The 25,021-nt window shown below is 40.1% G+C and overlaps 1 protein-coding gene across 5 annotated transcripts in view; it reads left to right on the top strand.

The window, feature by feature from the left end:
• FAM184B (family with sequence similarity 184 member B) overlaps positions 1–25,021 on the top strand; it is a 58,422-nt gene that overhangs the window by 10,404 nt on the left and 22,997 nt on the right. For 2 of the 5 annotated variants that reach the window (XM_075259905.1, XM_075259887.1), the window contains exons 2-4: positions 19,342–20,106; positions 24,131–24,269; positions 24,356–24,504. In XM_075259905.1, coding sequence (XP_075116006.1) covers positions 19,342–20,106; positions 24,131–24,269; positions 24,356–24,504 — 1,053 coding nt within the window. Of the gene's footprint in view, positions 1–10,063; positions 10,116–19,341; positions 20,107–24,130; positions 24,270–24,355; positions 24,505–25,021 lie in introns of those variants that run through there. The other 3 variants (XM_075259912.1, XM_075259920.1, XM_075259897.1) reach the window with 3 other exon arrangements.

Genomic DNA, 25,021 nt, shown 5'->3' with positions numbered 1-25,021 from the left:
AGAAGAACCTAGCTCCAGCTCTTCACTGACTATTAGGAATTCCTTAATGTATTGACCACTACAATTAGCAGAGGTAGTTTGACCTTTCATGACCTTTGTATAATGGAAAATTTGCCTGAAATACTAATGTAACATTTTATCCTAATGGTTATCATGACTACGGTATCTACTGTAAATGGTTATACTAAAGTACTCCCCCCTGATTGGCCCCCCACACCACAATTTCTATGGCATCTGATGGTCTTATCTCTAACCCTGGGTCTGTCTTCTTTGTCTATGCCTTCAACAGAATCAATTTGTCAGGGCTTATGAATAGGCTGACAGCCATTAGACAGCCATTATTTACTGAAACTGCAATCAGATGATCACAAGTCCCCTAGTGGGATATAATAGAAATGTAAAAAAAAGTTTCAAAAAATGTTCAGAAATATTTAAATACATATTTGGTATTGCCATGCCCATTACAATAAAATAAAATAAAAAATTGTGCCCATAACCACCCTTACAATAAAATTTAAAAAATTCCTGAAATAATGATTTTTGGTCATCTCTTTTTCCAAAAAATGTAATAAAAAGTGATATATACCACAATATGGTAAAAAAAAGTACATCTTGTTCCGCCAAAAAGCATGCACTCATCCTGTTCAGTTGTCACAACTTATTTGAGACCAAAATGGGTTTCTATTCTACAAAATTAGTCAAAAATAAAAATAACATAATTTTACTGACTAATAGAATAAAGGTAACATGTTTCTTTTGCTGTACAGTGAAGAGTAAAAAAGTGAAAAAGCAAATAAGTTTTGGACACCCAACATGTCATTGAAAAATGCACTTCAGGCTGGTAAAAACAAGTCCTCATGTGGCTACATGAACTGAAAAAAAATATAGGTTGTAAAATATGACATAAAAAAATTAAAAAAATTGCTGCATCCTTTAGGACAAAACTGGCTTTGGCAATAAGGGGAATGTATAAGCTGGGTAACTATATATCTGGGTGTACCAAGAGTAGAGTTTACAAGGGAAAAGATACCAAATTAACCCTCAGAATGCCTGCCCTGATCCTAGACCCTAGTGGGAAAATAGTCTGGAATTTGCTGTATCCAATCTAGTGCTCTTGCATACTCACACTTTCACCATCTGCTGTACATTCACATCTGCAAAGCTATTGCTTACTACACCAATTTTGTTAAGTTTCATGGAGGTTTTGTTTGCAAAATGGGATCCCTTCCTGGAAAATCCACTTTACTGGCACCTCAGGGGTTCTGCAAAAGTGACACAGCATCCAAAAAAAGTCTATCTATATCTGTGCTCTAAAAGCCAAATAGCACTACTTCCATTCTGCAGTTTATAGCCTCATATATGATATTGTTGTACTCTGGATAATCCACTGAACAATGTCATATGTGAGTTTTTACTGCTTTTTGGCACATAGCAGTTCCTTATGCAGCCAGCACTTTTTTGTACCCAGCTGATCCTGTTTGGTCACTACAGCCTCTACATGCAGTGAGCTGGATCAGAGTGGAGACGCTCTATGTACTGCTTGCTTGCTTGCCTGCTTGCATTCATTTATATTCCAGAAGTGAATACACAACAGATGATGAAACGTGAGATTGAAATTCTTTAGAAATACACAATTTTAGTGCGTGATGTTGTGCCCAACATAGGCACACATGCCAAAAGCTGTTGTACCTGGGATAGTCCCCTTGACAATTTTAGGAGTGTTTGACTCTCTTGATCTTAGGCTGTGATTTTAGAGGGTTAAAGGGAGTCTACCACCAGTTTTTTCCTAAGAAAGTGAACTTCTGATCCATATGCAAATACACTGTTGGTGCACCAGGGGCAGGGAGTTCTGCCCCTCGTCCAGGGCACTCATTATTTTTGCCATCCAGCACTGCCTGCTGACATAAAGTTGCATAGAGAGGCTTCCCTCTGGAGTATTTTCTGATATATTACACACACAACACTGTGCAAAAAAGTTTTAGGCAGGTGTGGAAAACATGCTGTGAAGCAAGATGCTTCAAAAATAGAAGTGCTATTAGTTTGGTTTTTGTCAATTAACACAATTAAGTGAATGAAGAAAAGAGAAATCTAAATCAGCGTTTGGTGCGACCTTTGCCCAAAACCGCATCAATTCTTCTAGATACTTTTACACAATTTTTGAAGGAAATCAACAGGGGGATACCAGACATTTTGGAGAAATCCTTCTGTCTTTTCATGTAATCCCGGACAGACTGGATGACACTGAGATTAGGGTTTCGCCAGGGCTGTATCATCACTTCCAGGACTCCTTGTTGTTTACGTTGAAGATACATCTTAATGACATTGGCTATATGTTTGGGGTTGTTGTCCTGCTGCACAATACATTTGAGATGTCTCTCTGATAGTACTGCATGATGGGTAAGTGTCTATATTTCTCAGCATTGAGGACACAATTTAACCTGTCCAGATCCTTAACTCTATTTGCTGAAATGCAGCCCTATAATTGAACATAGATATATTGGCAACTTAGGCAATGATTAACAGTCAGGGATATACTGGGTTTTGGTGAAAGACTCCTTTAAAATGTGGTTCCTTCTACTAAGTCTTTGACCAAAGGGTGGCATGGTGACTCAGTGGTTAGAATTGCAGCACTGGGGTCCTGGGTTCAAATCCTGCCAAGGACAACATCTTCAATGAGTATGTATGTACTTCCCTCTCTTTGCGTGGGTTTCCTCCCACACTCCAGACATACTGATAGGAGAAAAAAAATAAGCCTTTGGCCAGTCACAAGAATGGAGTAGTGGTTGTGCATGCATTCCTCTTAATCTGTAGAGAACTAATAGAGGTTTCACAACTCAGATCTCAGTGCTATAGACTAAGGCCCCATGTACACAAACAAGAGCGCCATTGGATGTCCCCTGAAGGAGCAGGTCCTATCCTAATCCATTTCATCAGAGCAGAATGGACTGAAAGCTTCTATAGAGGTAAGTACCTAATAGAATGCACTCGGATGTCACTACGAGTGTCTTCATAGTGCATTTGCCTGAAAATTCGGCCCCACATTCTCATTTTGAGTTGGGATCATGTAGATGGATCTAGTAGTTCCTAAACTACTTAATCCCAATGCTTAGTAGCAGGAAGAATAGAATATTCTGCTGTGCCATTCTTTTCTCTAGAAGTCCACACTTAATATATTCATTGTAAGTCAATGTGGTCTGCTGGGATTCATCTATATTTGCTTGCAGTAGTATCAGTCATAGCTCTGTTATTAATGGAAACTATGACTCTATTGTGAACTGAGCCTTACTAGCACCCGTTGAGTGATAATGAATTCATATTCATACTAATTTATACAATTTTAATGTTATTTTCTAAAAATATTTGCAATCTAAATTCCACTTTTTTGGTGTAAATGGATCAGTTAACCATTAAAGGAGGACTATCCGGGGTTTTCTGTAATTAATACTCTGTTTGCTGTGATATCAGTGATTTATCTTACAACGCTCCTGACGCACATTGCCTTATCTGCGGTTATATTCAGCCCTGGAGTATTCATTAACAATAGCAATAAATATGTGACAGTGTATCTGCATGAAATCTTGCTTATAGAAATGAGCTGAGAATAAGAAGTGGCTTGGAGGCAGATTCACTTGTAAGCTTTGTATAATGATGTAAACATGTATTGTAGGCTGTGTAACACCTCTTATTTACTGCGATATGCTTATTATTTTAATGTGTTTGCAGCCATATCATATTCTTACTTGGACAACTGCATTGTAAAGCCAATGATGAACTATTGGGCTTTTCACATAGTCTTATAACATATGTGCATATATAATAAGACTGTGTGAAAAGTGCTATAGGTCATCATTGGCTTCACAATGCGGTTGTCCAAGTAAGGGTGCCTTCACACGATGTAACGTGCAACGTGATCTGGCAGGTATACGGCGTGTGAGAGTTTGCACGCCGTAAAAGCTCCCATTGATTTCAATGGGAGTTAGGATCGTATATGCTGCGTTATTTTGCGGCCGTGATTTTGCGCTGCACGTTACATCGTGTGAATGCACCCTAAGGATGTGATATGGCTGCAAACTGTACTTCTTTATTTATTTTATATAGTTAGTGCGCGCTACTGTCATTCAGCGTGCAGTCACAGTCTATGGAGAATATTTACAATGTGAATGGATTTATCATTCATCGGCAATACAAATTCCAAGTAGTGAGACTTAAAGGGAGTGTGTCACCAGAACAGATAGATAGGTTAGAGTCACTTGAAGAAAGCATGCAAATTATCTCTTTGGAGCAACAAGAGACAGTAATGCCCTCATTGCTCCAAAGAGCTAATCTGCATTTTGACAAAAGAGCTATATCTTGGCGGTGGAGGCAATGATTCATGAGTGAAAAACACTATGTGATTCAGATGACCCTAACGTAACCTATCTATCTGCATGGTTGGATTTTGGTAGCTCAATCCTTCTAACAGATATGTGTACTAATTCCCCCCAAAATTTTATTGCTCCAGTATATTTAAAAGAAAAATATGCCACTTTGTGTATACAACTCCTACACAAACCTGTGTGTTTTCATGGCACAGGTAACAAACACATGTAACAGAACTGTATCTAGAGTATTCATCACCTGCAGCAAAGATTCACTGTGGTGCTCACCCTTACTATTGTATACAATGCACACATACTTTCACACAGGCAATACACACACATACATACAGATTAACCACACATTACACAATCTTACATCAATATAGTTACACATGTTACACATATAGTTCCCTGTCATGCCCAGCAGTGGAGATGGATCAGTTGTGAGTGACGTAGAGTTAACTTTTGGTGACTGTGACTTCACAACCTGTACCAGAATTACTAAGAGGATAGAGCCTCTCAATAATTTAGGGGCTTCTCCTACCAGTGGGGGAATGAATTAACATTGTTTTAGCATTAGTAGTCTTAATAAATTCCTCCCATGAGTATTAAATAGGTACACAGGCCTCAGATAGTAAATGGAAACCACAACCAAGACTTGGCAAGAAGCATCTATGATGTTGGGTTTTTCCTAAGGATATAATGTTGTCCATGAATAGAACTTTTCACCACTTTCAGCAAGTCCAGCTTTTTACTTCATTTAATAGGTGCACCATTCCTGAGCAATTAAGGCTGTTAGTTTTGGTGCCTGATATTTAGTCTCTGTACTGTCAAGAGGGCAGTGTCAGGCAGGAGCAGATAAGGGGTGTGATTCTGAGCTCTGACTGCCTCTGATTGGTACTTTGAATCACACCCCCTGCCTGACACCGCCCTACTAACATTACAGAGCTTAAATTGCACATCAGGCACCAAAACTACCTGTGCTTGTTACTCAGGCACGGTGAAGGTTAGAGAAAAAAAATCCAAATGCGCTGGAATCAATGGAGCGGCACCTATTAACAAATACTAAGAACATAAGTTGGTGGAAATGTTGAAAGGTCCTCTTTAAAGCCATAATAGCTAAAATGTGCGCTCATGTTTGAGCTTGAAGCTGTAAATAATGGAATGGATGGAAGTTAATATGAATAGTACATACAAATTAATCTCTATAGTAAACATGTAGACCTTGCTGTTGAGTATGACATTAGATAAAAGTTGGAAGCAATTTCTTAAGTAGGAATGTTAAGCATGTAATAATAGATGTGGTTACAGAAAGGTGTCTTACATTGGTACGCACAGCATATTGTAAAGATGTATGTTTGTTGATTTATCTTCAGCTGCCACTGTAAAAATGTATTTCTCTGATCTTTTACCCTTTTCTAAGCTATTTCATATGTAAGCGCATATGTAATGGAACGCTGGTTATTACTAAAATATAACGTATAACCCTGAAATCCACTTCATGTGTTAGGAAGAATCTTTTCATAAAGCAATTACTGAAAAAACTGTCTATAACGCTGTCTGTATATTTTATTTATTTTATAGTTAGCTGTATATTTTATGGGGAAATCTAAAAGATCCAAATAAAAGATTTTTTTTTCTTATTTTATCTGTGAATTTCTCCATATTAAACCATTATTACCTACAGTAGGATGTCCATATAGAAGATTTTCCTTGCTGTATTTCTGTATATTAAACCATCAATCATTTAGGGCAGGATGTCCAACTGGTTGCATGTGGTCCATGCATGCCTGACCATAATACAGATGGATACCATGGCAGGTTTGTGGATATAGCTTGAACTACTCATGTTCTACCAAGGCTAAACCAAGGCCATTTTTGCAACCTTTGTATCCTACAGATACATTGTGATCAAAGCAAGAGTAGATCTTTTCAAAAATATGTAAAATAACACAGACCTAAAATTCCGTATGCATTGACTGAATGTGATGTGCTTCTCTTTGAGAGCGTTGAATACCCTCAGGCCTCGATAAGGGCACAGGTCACCATTAATTTAGTACCTAATATCAGTGGCAAAGCTATAGGGGGTTGCCACCGACCCATTCACTACTGTAGCTGAAGCATTGCTAGAAAGCTTCACTGTACAACTAAACTGCTTAAATTTTTCATTTTGTTAAAAGATTGGCTAGAAAGGTCAGGAATAATTCCAATCTGCTACAAATCTGTAATTTAGTTTTAGTTTTTCTTCAGGATCTATAATGTTTCAGCAACCTTTGCATAATTAAATAGTAGAAGCCACTATAAGAACGTTTGTAGTATATGTTATCTGAGAAAAATGCCTCTTTCTCCACTTTATTGGAATTTTTCCTGCTCGTCCCATCCCTGTTAAACTCACTTGAACTCTGAAATCTCTACTGAATAGCAACAGAGGAAGTCGCAGAAGTATTACAATGTCACAGTCTATGGAAATGGCAAAGTGAGGAGTGAGGAGGAGCTGAGTGATAGAGGAGGGAAGCACACAAGTAAATTATTATCCACATTAGTCAGTACTTTTCTGACAGGAAAATGCTATCCCTATTCCATAACTAAAAAAATCAAATAACAGAATGGACAGGTTAATGAAAACCTGAATGTCCCAAGGGGAAAACATAATAATAAAATATAATTTTATAAGTATCTCAAAGTTCTGTCCCTATTATAAAGGTATATTACTTTATCAACGCGTTTCCCCTCTAGGAGAGGATAACAAAGAAGGTAAGTAGCAGAGTGCTGGGTCTGCAGTAAGGTAAATGGATATAGCAGAAGATGAATCTGGAAGGTAGGTGACGATACTTAAGATAGATGCTATTGCTCTTGGACTGTCTAGACGTAACCATTTTATAAGAAACTAATAAAAGTTATATTTTATTATTCTTTTTCTCCTTGGGACACTCAGATTTTCATTAACCTTCTCCTTTCTGTGATTAGATTAGTCTGTACTTTTATATAAGGAGAGCACGTGTTACATGCTCCAAGCATCTAGAACAAATATTAACATCTAATAGTTTTGTAGCAATTTTTTTTTACATTTTTTATTACCTGCCATATCTTAAATATCCCAACAGTACTCTGTCCTTAATCCCTTCACCCAATTGCTTGACATCTACCATCCATCCAAAAAAAACACACCCTACTGTTCCCTTACCTCCCCATAAGATTACCTGGCAGCGGCCACCATGTAACAAATTACATTCTGCACATTCTGACCCCAGATTCTATACAGATTCTGCCTCCTGTTGTTTTCAGTGGGAGGCAGAGATCACAGCAGGATGCTGAAAAAATAAGTGTCTGGCTCGATCTTGCCACGGATGATTTAGCTGCGGTGTCCATTGCTTGAGACTCCCCTCTGATTCATCTAGGTCTAATCAAAGTGCCGCAATGAGATACCAATGCTCTACATCAGCATTCTGCAACGGGGAGCCAGCGGACAAAGAATAAATAGGAATTCCTCTTCATTTTCTGTATTGTACATGGCCCCTTATTGCACATGTTCACACAGGCTTGCAAAACTGCTATTCTATGCTATCAATTTAGATGTTGTTCAGTTTCGGGAAAAAGATGGCTCAGGGGGGTGACCTAAGTTCAATGAACAAATAAATTAATAGACAGTACAGAAATCTTTCCCTACTCCTGTAAATAGGTTTTACCATATCATAGGCAGGTTCTTTGCAGTAGAAGTGGTAAGACTATGGAGCTCACTGCCACAGGATTTGGTGATGGCTGATAACCTGTACAAGTGCAAGTGGGGCCTGGATAACTTTCTTGAAATTAAAAATATCAAAAGTTATGGGAACTAGAAATTTTGGGATGGAATGTTGATTCGGGCACTTAGTCCACTTGCCACGTTTGGATTTGGAAAAAAAATAATTCCACTAAGGGGGCAATTGGCATCAGCTTCATGGTGATTTTTTTTTGCCCTTCTCTGGATCAACTTGGTAATTTTGTAGGTTGGACTGGATGGACTTAGTGTAGTTACTATGTTACTATTTATGTCCAATTGCGGCCCATGTTCAAATTTCCACCGGCCTTTAGCCTCTGTCATAAAATCAATAATAAGCACTCTTGACCACTGCAGACTCTGACTGACCCACCAAAGTATCGGGGAATCCTCCATGCTCCCATGCCTTTAGAGGGCCTTACCGGAACCCCACTACTTTTTTACTTACCTTAAAACTGGTTTGGCAGAACTTGGGAGAAGTAACGCCGCCGACCTGGTTCTGAGACTAATAGATCAAGAAGCCATCGGGTTCCTGCTCTACCACTCCCCAACTTGTAGGCCACAGACTTAGTACCAATACTTACCTGTCTGCTGTGCTCAGCCTCCTGCTGGAACAGGTAGACAGACTGGGACCGGAGTCATGGAAGTAATGATCCAATAGTGTAGTCCATACATAGGACCCTTCACTATTCCCTCCAATACAGTGGCCCCTTCACCGGTCCCCCATACTGTATGGGGACCGGTGATGGAGTCATTATATTGTGTGGGGCAATGATGGGGGCTAATTTTTGAGCCAGACCTGGCTTATTTACTGCAGTAGAGATCTCAGTATCATCCTTCACATTACTACAGGCAAATTATTTGTTTAGTCTTCTAAGGTGAATAAATTCTAACATTTCAATGAATTAATTTTGGTCTTCAAATAAGAAAGACAGAGGAATTCTGGTAAAAACTTTTTAGATTTATTAGTGTTCTGTGTGAAGAAATGAAAAGTATGCCATTTGCAATAAAAATGTCATAAGATAGTCCATTAGCATTTAATGTTAATGGTTAAAAGAATGTCAGGCTGAATGGTCTCCCCTCCCACATTATCACCTCACCAGATCTGGCCCTTTGCAAAATGTTTGGACACTACTAATATGACTATTAAGCAAGTGACAAGGACTGAATCCAGAATTGGTTCTCGAACAAAAGTAAATCTGATAAATCTGATTTGATAGAAACTCGTAAATGTCAGTTCAAGCTACACACTGCGTGAAAAGTAATGGAATAGGGTTTTATATACTCAACAGGAGATCACAAGGGAGTCTATGTTATCTATGTAATAATGAACAGGTGACCTCTCTGAAATACCAAGGATAGAAGGTGCTAAGCATAAAAAAAATATATATTTAGAAAGAACAAGTCCAAAATCAAACTGCAAATAGATTCCTACCCCTCCATACTTAAAGGGGTTGTCCCATCACAAGGATCCTATCTATACTGCTTGTTAATGTGGATGTAAGACTTTTCCTAAATACACTGCTTCAGCAAAACTGCTTTGTTTGGCCACTATCTTACTTTATTCAATTTTTTGTGGCCACAGCCCTGACCTAGCTGCTCCTGAGTCAAATGATGTATCTGCTGCTCTCAGGGGGGAGGGAGGAGGGGCTAAGTGCAGGGAGCGAGCCTGTGTATCTAGCTAATCCTGTGTCTACACCATGTGACCTAGGTCCTGCACTCAGATAGAGGAGCTGCTTTCATTTCTTCTGTTCTCCCAGTTATCAGGTTAGCTAATTCAGTTGTGTTCATTATGGCAGAGACAGGCAGTCTCTGTATGTAACACAGAATGGAGTTGCTGCTGCCTGTACTTCATAGTCCAATATGGGTGGGCGGAGCTACACACAAATTTGGGGGCAGAGCTAAACGGCAGGTTGCCTGTGAAACCCCACCCACAAAATGATGCAAGAAACCAGGAAGAAAGAAGATTTTACAAGAGTGAAGACTGCTGAGTATGTGAGGTGGGAATACCCCTTTAATCTATTTTGCCACATTTTCTTATATGCAATCACATAAGAAACAACCACAGTGGCGATCAAATTGTTGCTGCAGGTTATGTTCGTGAAACAGCTGAATTTGCTAGAGGAAGCTAATGCTATAGATTTTTCCCTGCAGCGATCGCTATAGGAGAAAAGCAGTGTTACATACACCCTATAGTATACACACATAATGGATACATCAAAAATAAAGGGACTACATGTTAGTGACTCTCTACTTTGGATTAGCTGTCGGTTTCTAGGACACTAATTTGTAAGTGACAATTGATAGGACGCTTCCTGTTGTCATAAATGACTGTAGTCACTATCCAAAGTGCATGAGTAGTACATTTCATAGTAAAACATCCTCTACGTATGGAAAGTTCCTTCCTCAATGTCTAAACTTGCAAGGTTCAATATCAAGAGCCAAGTTCTATTTTAAGGCTATGTAGTGTATTAGGAGAGCAGCTGTTACCGGCATTCAGACAGCCCAAATACACAAGTCAGTAACTTCATGTAACAGTATCCCGCAAACAATAACTAGTTATTAAGTTATGACATGTCTGAGACAAACACTCTAGATTCTCCGTTGTGTAAAACATTCTCCTGTCTGCATGTCTGACACTGTATTTTAATAGAGGTACATGATGATGCCTGCATTCCCAAGCATTGGGACCAATTTGATAACCTTATTTCCTCCAAATCTGTGGGCATTTAGGAGTATTGGAGCCATGACACTGGCACCTCTACTTAGGAATGCTGGTAAACACATATACATGCAAGTTCTTTAATTAGTTTTTATGACATTGAGTATTATGCTGCATCAGCCTATATGTTTCATTTGTAGAATCTATATGTTGGGCCGACATAGAATTCATCTTACCATTCAGCAATCCCAAATTTTCTTTATAACTGCAGCCAGGGGCATATGCAGGAATGGGGATTCTGGAGGTGGGGTAACAAGGGCATATTGGGGGGCTTCATATAGTACCCCTACAGTATAACATCCCCTTTATTGTACCCTAAACGGCAAACAAAGTATACTGCCCCTTTTATTGGCCCCCACATAGCATATTTCCCTTTTTATTGGCTATACTGCCCCTTTTATTGGCCCCCACATAGCATATTTCCCTTTTTATTGGCCTCGACATACAATCTATTGGCACTTTCTTTGGCCCCACAGTATATTGCACACTGTATTGCCCCCCCAAGCAGTATATTGCCCCTTTATTGGCCCTAACACAGTATATTACTCCTTTTATTGGCATCAACACAGTGTATTGTCCCCTATACTGACCCCCACACAATTAGGCTGTTACCTGGATTGGATTTTTCAAACAAGTAACAGTCGGTATTTTACTCACCAATTCTCACTCTGTTCCAGGCCTTTCTCCCCTTTGAATCTATCCTGCCACTTTATACTATGTCCAGACACTGAACAATATCAGGACGTGACATCCCAATGTTGTTCAGCATCAGGATATAATGTGCGGCAGATCAAAGCAGAGTCAGCAGGGACAGAGATTTGTGAATAATAATTATTGGCTGTTACATGTTGGAATAGTCCAATAAGTAGTGACCAATTTCACAAGCCCTGCCTCTAAGGCAGTTGTTCGGCCACTGGAATGAGCACTTTCATCACCATTAACGGAAGTGCTCATTGGTTACCAGGCCGCCACTCTCCTAAATCATCACTCAGTTTTAACCATCAAATTACCCCCTTGTGTATACCCCTGACTACAGCCAATTATATCTCTGCACTTCTGCTCTCCATCCTTTTCTGCTTGGAAGAATGTACAGAAAAATAAGGGTAGAACTTGGTGGGAAAGGGGAGGTGTCTCAGAGCAACTAACTCAGGTTTGATAGATGCTAGTGTAATTCAGTAGTTCCCAGGAAGTCGGCCATACAGGGAAGACTCACCTGCTGTCTACACAAGGTGTAGACTGGTAGACAAAATGATGATCACATGACAGCACTGCCTGTAATGGAAGAGTTCTAAATATATAGATGTTGTGAGAAGGTGACAGGCAGAGTGCTGGAGTCCTGGTATATCTACCCTACGTTTCTAATATGTGTGTGGTCCAGGGTGGGTCTTGAAAAGCCCTCAATCCGAGGTGTGGGTCCTGGGCTTGTTACTGTGCCATAAAAGGCTGCAGAGCTTGCCCTTCAGGGCAGATCCTGGAAGCGAGATGAGGTGTCTGGGTCTGTTCTGAAATACAGAGAGTCTGGTGAGACCATACTTTGCTATTTTGTTTGTTCGTGTGGTTAGTAGTAAGCCACATGTATAGTTATTGTTATACTGTTTAGTTAGTGCTCGGACGAGCAGAGTTTTGTTTGACGTTTTGCCTGAAGTTAAGACTGTATTTTATTTTGCTTATCTTGGTGCCTGGAGTGAAGGTTTATTTATTTTGCTGTCTTTCCAAATAAACCTGTTTGCACGAGATATTTTGTCCCTGTCTCTGACTGGTTGGGTCCACAGCATTGCTTCTACTAAGCTACGTTCTCCACAATGTAAATAAGCTGAGATGAAACAAATGACCTGTTCATTCATATAGTGGAATCTATCATTAACTTTGATTAGCCTTCCCTTTTAATGGAATGGGAGGCGAATGCTACTATTGGAAGCGTTAACTTTTGATCTACTATGCTAAATGTTTTTTTTTTTTTTCATTTTTGGATTGAAAAATCTACAAGTATTAGTTATTTTTAAGTTGGGCACTGTTGCTCAGCAGGAATCATAACACACCCCTATTATTTCATGTGCAGGTTGTATATACTGCATGTGCATTATAAGCTGTTAGGGAGCCATTGGCTGGAATGTTTCACATGTTTAAACAGACCACAAATAAAAGACTAGACAAGGCCGCCACTCTCCTAAATCATCACTCAGTTTTAACCATCAAATTACCCCCTTGTGTATACCCCTGACTACAGCCAATTATATCTCTGCACTTCTGCTCTCCATCCTTTTCTGCTTGGAAGAATGTACAGAAAAATAAGGGTAGAACTTGGTGGGAAAGGGGAGGTGTCTCAGAGCAACTAACTCATGTTTGTTAGATGCTAGTGTAATTCAGTAGTTCCCAGGAAGTCGGCCATACAGGGAAGACTCACCTGCTGTCTACACAAGGTGTAGACTGGTAGACAAAATGATGATCACATGACAGCACTGCCTGTAATGGAAGAGTTCTAAATATATAGATGTTGTGAGAAGGTGACAGGCAGAGTGCTGGAGTCCTGGTATATCTACCCTACGTTTCTAATATGTGTGTGGTCCAGGGTGGGTCTTGAAAAGCCCTCAATCCGAGGTGTGGGTCCTGGGCTTGTTACTGTGCCATAAAAGGCTGCAGAGCTTGCCCTTCAGGGCAGATCCTGGAAGCGAGATGAGGTGTCTGGGTCTGTTCTGAAATACAGAGAGTCTGGTGAGACCATACTTTGCTATTTTGTTTGTTCGTGTGGTTAGTAGTAAGCCACATGTATAGTTATTGTTATACTGTTTAGTTAGTGCTCGGACGAGCAGAGTTTTGTTTGACGTTTTGCCTGAAGTTAAGACTGTATTTTATTTTGCTTATCTTGGTGCCTGGAGTGAAGGTTTATTTATTTTGCTGTCTTTCCAAATAAACCTGTTTGCACGAGATATTTTGTCCCTGTCTCTGACTGGTTGGGTCCACAGCATTGCTTCTACTAAGCTACGTTCTCCACAATGTAAATAAGCTGAGATGAAACAAATGACCTGTTCATTCATATAGTGGAATCTATCATTAACTTTGATTAGCCTTCCCTTTTAATGGAATGGGAGGCGAATGCTACTATTGGAAGCGTTAACTTTTGATCTACTATGCTAAATGTTTTTTTTTTTTTTTTCATTTTTGGATTGAAAAATCTACAAGTATTAGTTATTTTTAAGTTGGGCACTGTTGCTCAGCAGGAATCATAACACACCCCTATTATTTCATGTGCAGGTTGTATATACTGCATGTGCATTATAAGCTGTTAGGGAGCCATTGGCTGGAATGTTTCACATGTTTAAACAGACCACAAATAAAAGACTAGACAAGCTGTCTCTCGTGAAATAAATACATGTGCTAACTTTATGCTCAGAATGTACACACTTAAGTTATGTGCCAGTTATATCAGTAAATTTAGAAAGCAAATTGTAATGTTCAGTCCAGTGTACTGGATATGCTATGAGAATTACACCTACTTCATTAAGATATCACAAATTTGTGCAGCCTCAGAGTCCACACAAGCCTCAGTTTTAGTAGGATATAGTCTGTGCTTATAACTGTTTATAGTTTGATCTCTATCTGGAGATCTATTGATTTCTGAACAAAGTCATCTAGCAGCACTGGGGGCAGTCCCCAGCGCTCAAACAGCACTAGGGCCTTCCCCAATGCTGTGAGAGAAATCTCCAGCGCCGCCTCCATCTTCTTCAGGAACGGCCTCTCTGCATGTCTTCTTCTGGAGCTGGGTTCAAACTTCTAGGCTTTGGGCTTCGGGCCGTTCCTGAAGAAGATGGAGGCGGTGCTGGAGATTTCTCTCGCAGCATTGGGGACGCCCCCAGTGCTGTTTGAGTGCTGGGGACCATTTCCAGTTCTGCGAGAAAACTCATTTGAATACTGATGAAAACCGTGATGTCTACCGAACGGCAGCACAGAGAAGACATCTAAAGGTAGGAGAAGAATAGCTTTTCTTATGGCTATTCCTAAGTATGATTGACAAAAAATTTGATTTTAATGGTAGAATCCCTTTAACCACTCCATTCTAGCATGACCACTGTCCACCAAGTTTTCATGTTAAACATATTTTTTAAAAAAAATTTGATGATATTTTAAAGAGTTTTCCATGTCACTATTTATACAGTATTTAAAAAAATAAAAAAAATAAAAATAAAAAAAAGCTGTGCAATTTTGATTCTGGCCATTAAGCCTAATAGTAGATTGACACTTGCCAGTTTTATAGGGGTTCTTTTTGCAGCAGTTACCTAATTTACATTTCAGCCAAGGCAGACAGCATTACAATATAAGATAATACTTCTATAGAGGTTTGTTTTTTTATAATGTTCACTGTGCAGTTTAAATAACTTATTGATTGTATTGCTTGTGTTGTTACATATGAGGCAATATCACATATGTGTAAGGGCTAGTTCACACGTGAGTATAAGGGGAGGTTTTTGACAGCGGATTTCGCGTCCAAAACCTCCCCTTATAATGGTGGTCTATGGAGACCGCCGGGCTTCTGTTCTCCGCTAGCGGCGAGCTGCTGCTAGCGGAGAAAAGAAAGGACATGTCTTTTCTTCAGGCGGAAGCCGCGCAGGCTCAGCCGCGCGGCTTCCGCCCCCGGCAGCTCCCTCCTATGTCGGCTCATTCATTTGAGCCGACAGCAGAGGGCTCGCCGCGTCTCTCTCTGTGTCAAAACCCGCGTGGGCAGTTCACGTGTGAACTAGCCCTAATTCTATTTTTTAACCATTTTACAAGGTAAAACCACTATAAACATATATATTGATGTACATATATGTATATATCTCACAACATTAGTGCATATCCTATACAAATAATCTCTGGCCGCTCACTGAACATCTTGGACCACCGGCATCTGATTCCTCTTCATGCTATGTGTTTGCCAGAGGCCTGTCTTGGCTGTTACAGCAGGAGCGCAGTTGTCAATCACCACTGGGCTCCCTAAGCGATTGTGTGATTATATGGGCACAGCTACAGAGCTCATCTTATTGCCATGATGTAACTGTACATCTTGGTGCTTCACCTATCTTGGCAGATGGATGTACAGTATGTCAAAGTGCAGGGAGATGCTTTAATAAGACTGACAGCGTCTTAGAATAATAAATATCTAACAGCCTATAAACATTGCTTGTTCTAAATACACGGATAGACAGAAGCTAAAAAGAGATGTACATGAGTTTTGATGTAACTAAAGATGTACTGCCTGATAGAAAGCCAACATTAGACAGTCAGTCCAGGGGCACAGAGACAGACCCTACTTAGTCCGGCTGTATATTTCATGAATGTGTCCTTCCCAAAGCAAAGCGTTATGAGAGGCATTCACACAGTCACATAGTCTGACACCAAACCAGGCTAACGAACATCTTATATATAATTATATCACTGACGTAAAGAGTATTTATCGTTTATTGCCCCAAGGGATTAAAAATAAGAATTGAAGCTACTTTGCAAATAGTTTCATAAGATCAGACTACACACATATATTGTTTGTAGTCTGTAACCATGTAGACAAATACATCTGGATTGGAGTTGTATATAAAAAATTGTAGGATATTTTTAAGATTATTATTTGCTTCATTTATTACATGCATTGGAGGAATGAAAAAGCTTCTACTATAGATATTACAGTTAAAAAGATTGTCCAGTTTCAGAAAAAATAAAAAAATAAAAACAAAATTTTCTAGTATACTTCCTGTATGAATGCCTCACATTTTTGTAGTTCTCTGCTTGTTTTTATTCATTGTTTTCTTCCAGTGGATAAAAATCAGTCCATGGTCATGTGATATACAGTCCATGGTCATGTGATGTACAGTCCATGGTCATGTGATGGACACAGGTGCACAGCTCGTTACAGTCACAGCACAGTAATCAGATATCTATCTTGTAATGAGTCATACACTTGTGTGTCCATCACATGACCATGGACTGTATAACACATGACCATGGACTGTACATCACATGACCATGGACTGTATACCACATGAAAATGGACTGTACATCACATGACCATGGACTGTATACCACATGACCATGGACTGTACATCACATGACCATGGACTGTACATCACATGACCATGGACTGTATACCACATGAAAATGGACTGTACATCACATGACCATGGACCGTATATCACATGACCATGGACTGTACATCACATGACCATGGACTGTACATCACATGACCATGGATTGTATATCACATGAAAATGGACTGTACATCACATGACCATGGGCTGTATATCTCATGACCATGGACTAATTTTTATCCACTGGAAGTTAGAAAAGAATGAATGAAAGCAAGCAGATATCTAGAAAGATGCGATGAATTGATACAAGTATATTGGGAAATTATATAACTTTTTATTATACATACAATAACATTTATTTGCTGAAAGTGGACAATCCCACTGGTGTCCATTACGTGATGTCATGTTTTCAGTTTATAATAGAAATAGAACCTAATCACTAGAGCAATTTTTTAAACTATAATATGCACCTTTTAGCAAGAAAAAACTTTGCTAAAAACTTTCTGCATCTGAAATCAGTGGGGTCCATCAGTGCCAGAACCAATGATTGGTTGATACGGCACTTTTCCCTATCAAAAAGCTATGAATGCTCTTTACAGTTCTTTCCTTCCCTGCCCCACACTAATCTGTCAAATCTGTGCAGGGCAGTGGAGAGAATAGTTCTGGACCCTGCCACCATTATCACAGGGGCCAGGAGAAACTACCCATCTCATATACCTGCCCTTTATCCTTAATACAGTACTACAGCAGCAGGGATTATTACCAATCCTGGCAACTGCTGTCGTAATGTATTAATGATAAAGGACAGCGTTCAGGTGGTATTTCTACTGAATACTGTTAGAGTACGCCTCAAAACTGCTTGAGCAGCACGTCCACTCAGAACTCTCCTCCTATCTCTCGTCCAACCTGCTCTTTGGCAGACTACAGTCAGGCTTCAGACCCCGTCACTCCACTGAAACTACCCTAACAAAAGTCAATAATGACCTGCTAACCGCCAAAGCCAAGCGCCATTACTCTGTCCTCCTCCTCCTTGACCTCTCCTCTGCCTTTGACACAGTCAACCACTCTCTCCTGTTAGAAATTCTCTCATCCCTTGGAATCTCAGACCTGGCCCATTCCTGGATCTCCTCATACCTCACCAATCATACATTCAGCGTCTCCCACTTGCACACCACCTCCTCACCGCACCCTCACTCTGTAGGTGTCCCCCAAGGCTCCGTCCTAGGACCCCTCCTGTTCTCCATCTACACCCTTGGCCTGGACCAACTCATAGAATCTCATGAAAGGCTATTCTTCTCCTACCTTTATATGTCTTCTCTGCGCCACCATTCCATAGAAATCCCGGTTTTCGGCGGGATGCAAATGTGTTCTCTTGCAGCACTGGGGATGGGCCCCAGCACTCAAACAGCACTGGGGGTGTCCCCAATGCTGCGAGAGAACTCTCCAGCGCCACCTCCATCTTCTTCAGGAGTGGCCTCTTCACACATCTTCTTCCAGCACTGGGGGGTCCGGTCAGAGCCGACTGCGCATGCCCACAGGCCACAAGAAAATGGCCACATACTTACTGTGTAAGTGGCCATTTTTCTTATGGCCAAGGGCACGCTCATTCGGCTCTGCCCTAGGCCTAGATGTTTGACCCCAGCGCCGGAAGAAGACGCGTGAAGAGGCCATTCCTGAAGAAGATGGAGGCGGCGCTGGAGAGTTCTCTCGCAGCATTGCGAACACCCCCATTGCTGTATGAGCGCTGTGGCCCGCCCCCAGTGCTGTGAGAGAACTCATTTGCATACCGCCAAAAACTGGGATTTCTACGGAATGGCGGCGCAGAGAAGACATCTAAAGGTAGGAGAAGAATAGCCTTTCTTAAGGCTATTCCTACGTCTGACCAACAAAAAATTCGATTTTAATGGTAGAATCCCTTTAAAGAGCATTATATAGTGTAGGGGGACGGTCAGGACCATTATTCTTTGTGGGAGCACCAATGGGGAATTGTTCTGTTGGGGCTTCACTAGTGCCTCCTACACAATAAACTGTTCCTAAATTCCCTCCACACATAATATAATTCACAGTTAGTTCCCCAACACTGTATAGTGCTTATTAGTGCCCCTCCCCATACTGTGTAATGACAGTGGCTCCTATACAGTATAACTTTTCTTATTGCCCCATACACTATAATACTCCTTAGTGCCCCTACAGAGGATAATGACACATAATTGTCCACATACACTATCGTACGTCTTAATGTCCCTACATAGTGTAATGCCATATTAGTGTCAGACATATTAGATAGTCACAGGCCATCCTACCCTATAAGAGTAATGACTTGATAAGTAGAAGAGTAGGATAAAGAGCTGGGATGTCGTATTATGCTGACTGCACAATGATATAATCATGCCACGTTCTAGTTATTAATAAATGGTACAGTTTCTATTCTGTATTCTCTTTCTGTAGGTAATTTATTCTTTAAATCTCAAGATTGATGAATATGAAGTGAATATTCACTCTTTAAAAGAAGCCCATCAAAATGAAATTGACCTCATTTCTAATGAGACTAAAGAAAAGGTTCTCCAATACAAGAACATGCTAGAGGAGGAGAAGAACCTGAAACTTCAGATACAGAATCTTGAGGAGGCTCTGGAGAAAAATAATGTAATAAAAGAACAAAGCTTAGCCGATCTTGCCATGTACAAAATACAGTCAGAAGAGAGGGAATTGAAGACCCAGTGTGAGCAAGCTGAAAGGATTGCTGCCTTGTCCAAGGAAATGCTCTCTATGAAGACTGATTATGAAAACCGTCTGCAGCAACTCACAGAGGAGGCCAATGCTCTAAGAAAGGAACGTGCCTCGTGTGACCAAGAGAAGTCTGTGGAAAAACTAAATGAGAAACTGAAAAAAGAAATCCAGGTACTAGGCAAAGAAATAGAGAACCTAAAAACTCAGAATCGCAAATTAACCGAGGACTATACACATAAGACAAGCAAACTCCACAGCAGCTATGTCAAGGAGAAGGAAAACTTAAGAAAAGCTCTGCAGCAGTCCGTTACGGAGATGATAAAACAGCTGCAGCAGAAGGAGCAGGAGCAGAGGAAGGGTAGTCAGGCTAAGGAAGCTGCTATACAACAGGAACTCCAACAGCTGAAAGATGATCTGGACGCGAAGGAGCTCGAGATACTTGAAGTCAAACAATATTCTCATAAAATGAAAGACATGGTACAGGTAACCGGGAGAGTCTATATTGGTAGTATATAGCTATTGATACAGTTCAACCATCCCCTCTCTGCACTAAGGGGCCACTGTAAGGTAATCTTTTAAAGGGTTAAAAAAAAAAAGCCAGCAACATTGACCCAATAGTAAAATATTTCCATGGTGTACATGTCAGTTTGGAGTTGAGTTAGTTATTTAGTTTGGGAATGGATTTTACCCCAAATCCAGAGCAGATTCCTCTTGGAATCCGCCCTCCGTTGTTTTCAATGGGAGGTAGAGATCGTTGCAGGATGCGGAAAAAGGAAGCATAGACTCAATCTTGCCATGATCTGACACTTATGCCCTAATATAATTCTCTCCTAACACAAAGCAATTTTAAAGTGTTGAGCTACTGTTGCTGTCTACATGAATGCATTGAGTTGTATGTAATTCTGTGAAGTGCAGATATCACTCAGTAGCTAAAATGAATTACAAAATGTCACAATGTAGCCCTGACCTGAAGCAGAAGCAGCTTTTGTAGAAAATCTGTATTCGCTGGAGAGTATGCCGGGAAAGGAACTCTTAGCATTATAGTTATCTATGTCACTAGGAGTCCTTGCCACACAGTGACATACTGTCCAATAATGAGTATAGTACAGGACAGTATGTTGCAGGGACACAGGGACTCCTAGTACCATAGATAACAATACTGCTAGGAGACCCTCTCTTAGTATGATGTTCAGGCCATTAAATCCAATGAACAGACTTAATTTCATGGATGAAACTTGGTCGTGTAAATGCGGGATTACTCTTTTTGTAAAAAAGGTGTTCCTACACAGCCTGACACCATTACCACTAATGTTAATGTGTGCTTATTGATACACTCCGTTAATAAAGCCAATGGTAACATCAATCAATCGCACTACAAAAGTCAGTGTAGCGCTAGGCTAATAGGCCCTAAAACTGTGAGCTATAACACTGGATATAGGACTACCAAAATTATATTACAACCACAAATGGGTACCCTCCAAAATAAAACGTGACTGCTAGGGTAGACAATTAATTAGAGAACCCCATCCTAGGAAAAAAAACTGCTCTGCTGTACTAGTGTGAATAGTGGTGAAGAGAAAGGAATCATATCTCACCACGTTTAACATACTATATCTGAACTGTGCCTTCATTATTTTAGTAGAACCTATTAAAAATTATGTTTTATTTTTGAGGGTACCCATTTGTGCCCTAAAACCGTGAACTGCATAAAAAGTTTATGGATATGCTTTTTAATAAGTTGTGTTTTTGCTGAAGTCTATGGTAAATAAAAAAGTAAGCAGCTATTCTTATATTCACATGTACTATTCCGTTATAGAAAGTGGATTTATAATTGGAGGAACAATAGGAACAAAGCACTGTCAGGTAAAAAAAATGCCTCAAATAAAATCTAGAATTGAATAGGTTTCTATAGACAGCAAACATTCCCCCCCAACATCCATAAAAAGTCTACCAAAAAGATTGCTTATCCAGATTTAGATTGCTCACAAAATTCTAGCTTCATGTGGGTCACTTACACTGGCAAATTCTTATGCACAATATAAAGCACAATATACCTTTTTTTATGGTAGCCATCTGTATTGAAAAGCTTCGAATGCTTTCCTTTCCAGTATAGAATAGGTATAGTGTAACAATGTATACCTGCCTGGTGACTCTGCACCCATTGGTTTTTTAATATGCAGTAATAACACAAAGTAAACTTTCGTTTAAGAAACTCTGACTATGAGCTGTACTGGCTTAAAAAAGGTTCTCGGAAACTTTACTATTGATGGCCTGTCCTTAGGTCATAAGTATCAGATTGGTGGCAGTCCAATTCCCTGGACTCTACACCACACAGCCATTGGACGAGTAGTACGTTGTGTAACGGTGTTGCAGCCCTCAGTTTTCATTGTTCCCTGTGCTTATAAGAGAAAAACAGTCACGTTTTAACACACATAGGGGAACATTGTTAGAGCTTTGGCTCACACAGTGATTTATACCTGCTTGACAGTGTGCAAAGGAACAGTGGCTATAAGAAATAAACTAAGTAGCTGAATGTGCCTGAACAAAAAGCTCTCCTCTTCTTGTGTGTGGCTACAATATGCCAGTGGTCACAAAATAATCATGCATGTGTGGAGGACTAAATAATTCAGGAGACAATGTCTTACCACTTCTTAAAGGATCACCAGAAGCCAGCATATCAGCCGAGGCCCGCAGATTGATGGGTTATGGTTACCTGAATCAAATGGTGTTTTCCCTTGGGAATGGTTGCCTCTGTTGCTGAAATGTTACCCTTTTGCCAGTATCCAAATGAACTCTTTGGAGCGGAGAGGATGTTGATCTTTATCTCTTTGGAGCAATGGCAACGCTGTTATTGCTCCAAAGAGCTAATTTGCATATTGACAAAAACAGTGATATTTCAGCAACAGAGACACCAATTCACAAGTGGGAAACACTGTTTGGTGCAGGTGACCCTAACCTATCTATTTGCATGGATTGATATGTTGGGATTTGGTGACAGACTGCCTTTAAAGTCTATAATATGGAAGAGCAGCTATTACAATACCAGTGGCTGCCTTCTTCTATCTGCCATAAATACAAATGGCAATAAGTAAACTGAATATGTATTTTAGGCTAAGGCTACGTGTAGCGAGCTGCGGCCAAACAGTGCCCCTGAAAAGACTACTGCGGAAACACATCATGGTTTTATACGCAGCACTTTTCACAGATAGTCCACAGAGTCTTCCTTTGTGGACTTTCTTCCCCTTTCATAATTGTATGGAACTGCCAGCATTTCTGTAGGTATAATTGACATGCTGCGATTTACAAAATGCAACGGTTTTTGAATTTGCAGCATTTCCCTGCCAATACTTTTCTTCAATGTTTGGAAGGGATTAGCCATCCACTTTGCAGGTACTGTAATACGCTGAGTTTTTAGCACATGTGGCGTATTCACAATGTGGGGCTCTGACCATAGAGTAACTTTGTGGTGAGCTGCTTATATAATTGCTAGGACTCTATACATTTACCTTTCACAGTTATAAGTGCCGCTGTTCATACTGGATTTTCTCTCTGAGAAGCAGAATGAACGCCTGTGTCCAGCCTAAGGGCCCCTTCACACGGCTGAAACGCGCGCGTTTTTTGCACGTTTTTTTACGCGTGTAAAAATGAAAACGTCGCGTTTACGTGCCGTTTTTAATAGACGGCGCATAAACGCAGCGTTTACACGGTCAAAAGACCCACAGAAAACGCCGCGTTTACACGCCGTCTATTAAAATGTTGCGTAAACACAACGTTTTCATTTTTACACGCGTAAAAAAACGTGCAAAAAACGCGCGCGTTTCAGCTGTGTGAAGGGGCCCTTAGACTACATGCACAGGAACATGTGCAACAGGTCTGTAAGGAAACATCACAGACAGCACATGGATAATACACGGACTTCTGAATGGAAACATAAGAAAAAAAACGGGTCTATCTGCTTGCTATTAAAAGCATGGCTAGCATACTGACCAAGCACTTATTTGTATGTATGGTTCCTAAATGATATCTCTGCTTCTATTAACTAGAATACAGCAGAACCTGTACTGTATTCTACTGCAAGTAGGTGATCTAGGTTCCTACTCTTATACAGAAATTTCCAGTTAAATGTAGTAGGTTTATCATGTAATGGCAACTCCTATAAGGGCATGTGGATGCAATTAAGAAGGATCCCATCTCAGAATGCCCTTCTACGAGCCAAAATGGTGAGTTACTCCTTGAGGCTCACACATTGAGTACTTGATGATACTTTTACTGTAACACCGTATAATGGTATCTAACATTCTCTCCTCTGTGAAAATGGGTATCCGCCACTATGAGAACTGTAATGGATATCTTTATCAGGAAAAAAAATGTATCAAGGGTATAGATTGCTGCAGAGTGAAATTATATCTAATGGTATGTTAAAAAAATGACAACTCCACAGTACATTCGATTAAACTGAAATCATGAAAATGTAATTGTAATGGAATAAGACCTTCATTTTTGTTAGGATTTGGAAACGCAACTGAGACAGAAAGAAGAAGAGCTAGTTGAGTCCAGGAGCATTCAAAGAAATGCAACAGAGGAGCTTTCAGTGGCAAAACAGAGGTTATTACAGCAAGAAAATGAGTTCCAGAAGCAGACAGGTAGTACGTGTTAACCCTTCACACTGCAATCTGTATCTTATGCTGTCTGCAGTGTGATAAAACAATAATGCCTTGTTTTGTTCTGACAGAACAGATGAAGAGTGTCTCATGTGCGCATAAAGCAGCTCTCACTGAACTCGCTGAATTAAAAAGTCAAATAGATCAACAGCAGCAGAAACCAACCCGGAAAACCACTGCCAGCAAGCGAGACAGCGGAGACCTTGTGAATTCTAAGCAGGTATTGTACAAGCAGACAATTGGAAATCTAAGAACTTTCTGCTAAATCATAAAGAACACGATGATGAGGTATCTGCATTTATCAGAGACGGTAGAATATTCTGTAGTATTTAGATGTGAGATTTGCAATAAGTCAGACTCTGTGACATCTATGAGAATTCGGGGAGATTTCCTTTGCTCATCACTATAAGATAAGCTAAAAAATGTAGGTTTGTGATCCCCCTTTTTATAATAAAATTGGGCCAGTAATATATAAAATACATATTAGCTTTACAGGAAGTAATTACTTGGAGAGTAATAAGGCTTAACAGAGTATTACTTGTTTTGGTAAAGCTTTATCACTAATATATACCCCAGTGCCCCAAGGACTCGTTCATTACTTTTGTGAAGGACTGCGGGGGAGGCTACAACACTTGTTCCTCTCTCTCCCCTGCAGCAATTCCGGCTCTGTGACGTCACCAACTCTCCACAGGTTTGCACCACAGCTCCATTAAGTAGAATGGAATTGGTCAAGAGCA

Source organism: Leptodactylus fuscus, chromosome 1 (genome assembly GCF_031893055.1).
Source record: "Leptodactylus fuscus isolate aLepFus1 chromosome 1, aLepFus1.hap2, whole genome shotgun sequence".
Classification (NCBI taxonomy): Eukaryota; Metazoa; Chordata; class Amphibia; order Anura; family Leptodactylidae; genus Leptodactylus; species Leptodactylus fuscus.
This window is presented reverse-complemented; position numbering and strand designations above follow the sequence as displayed.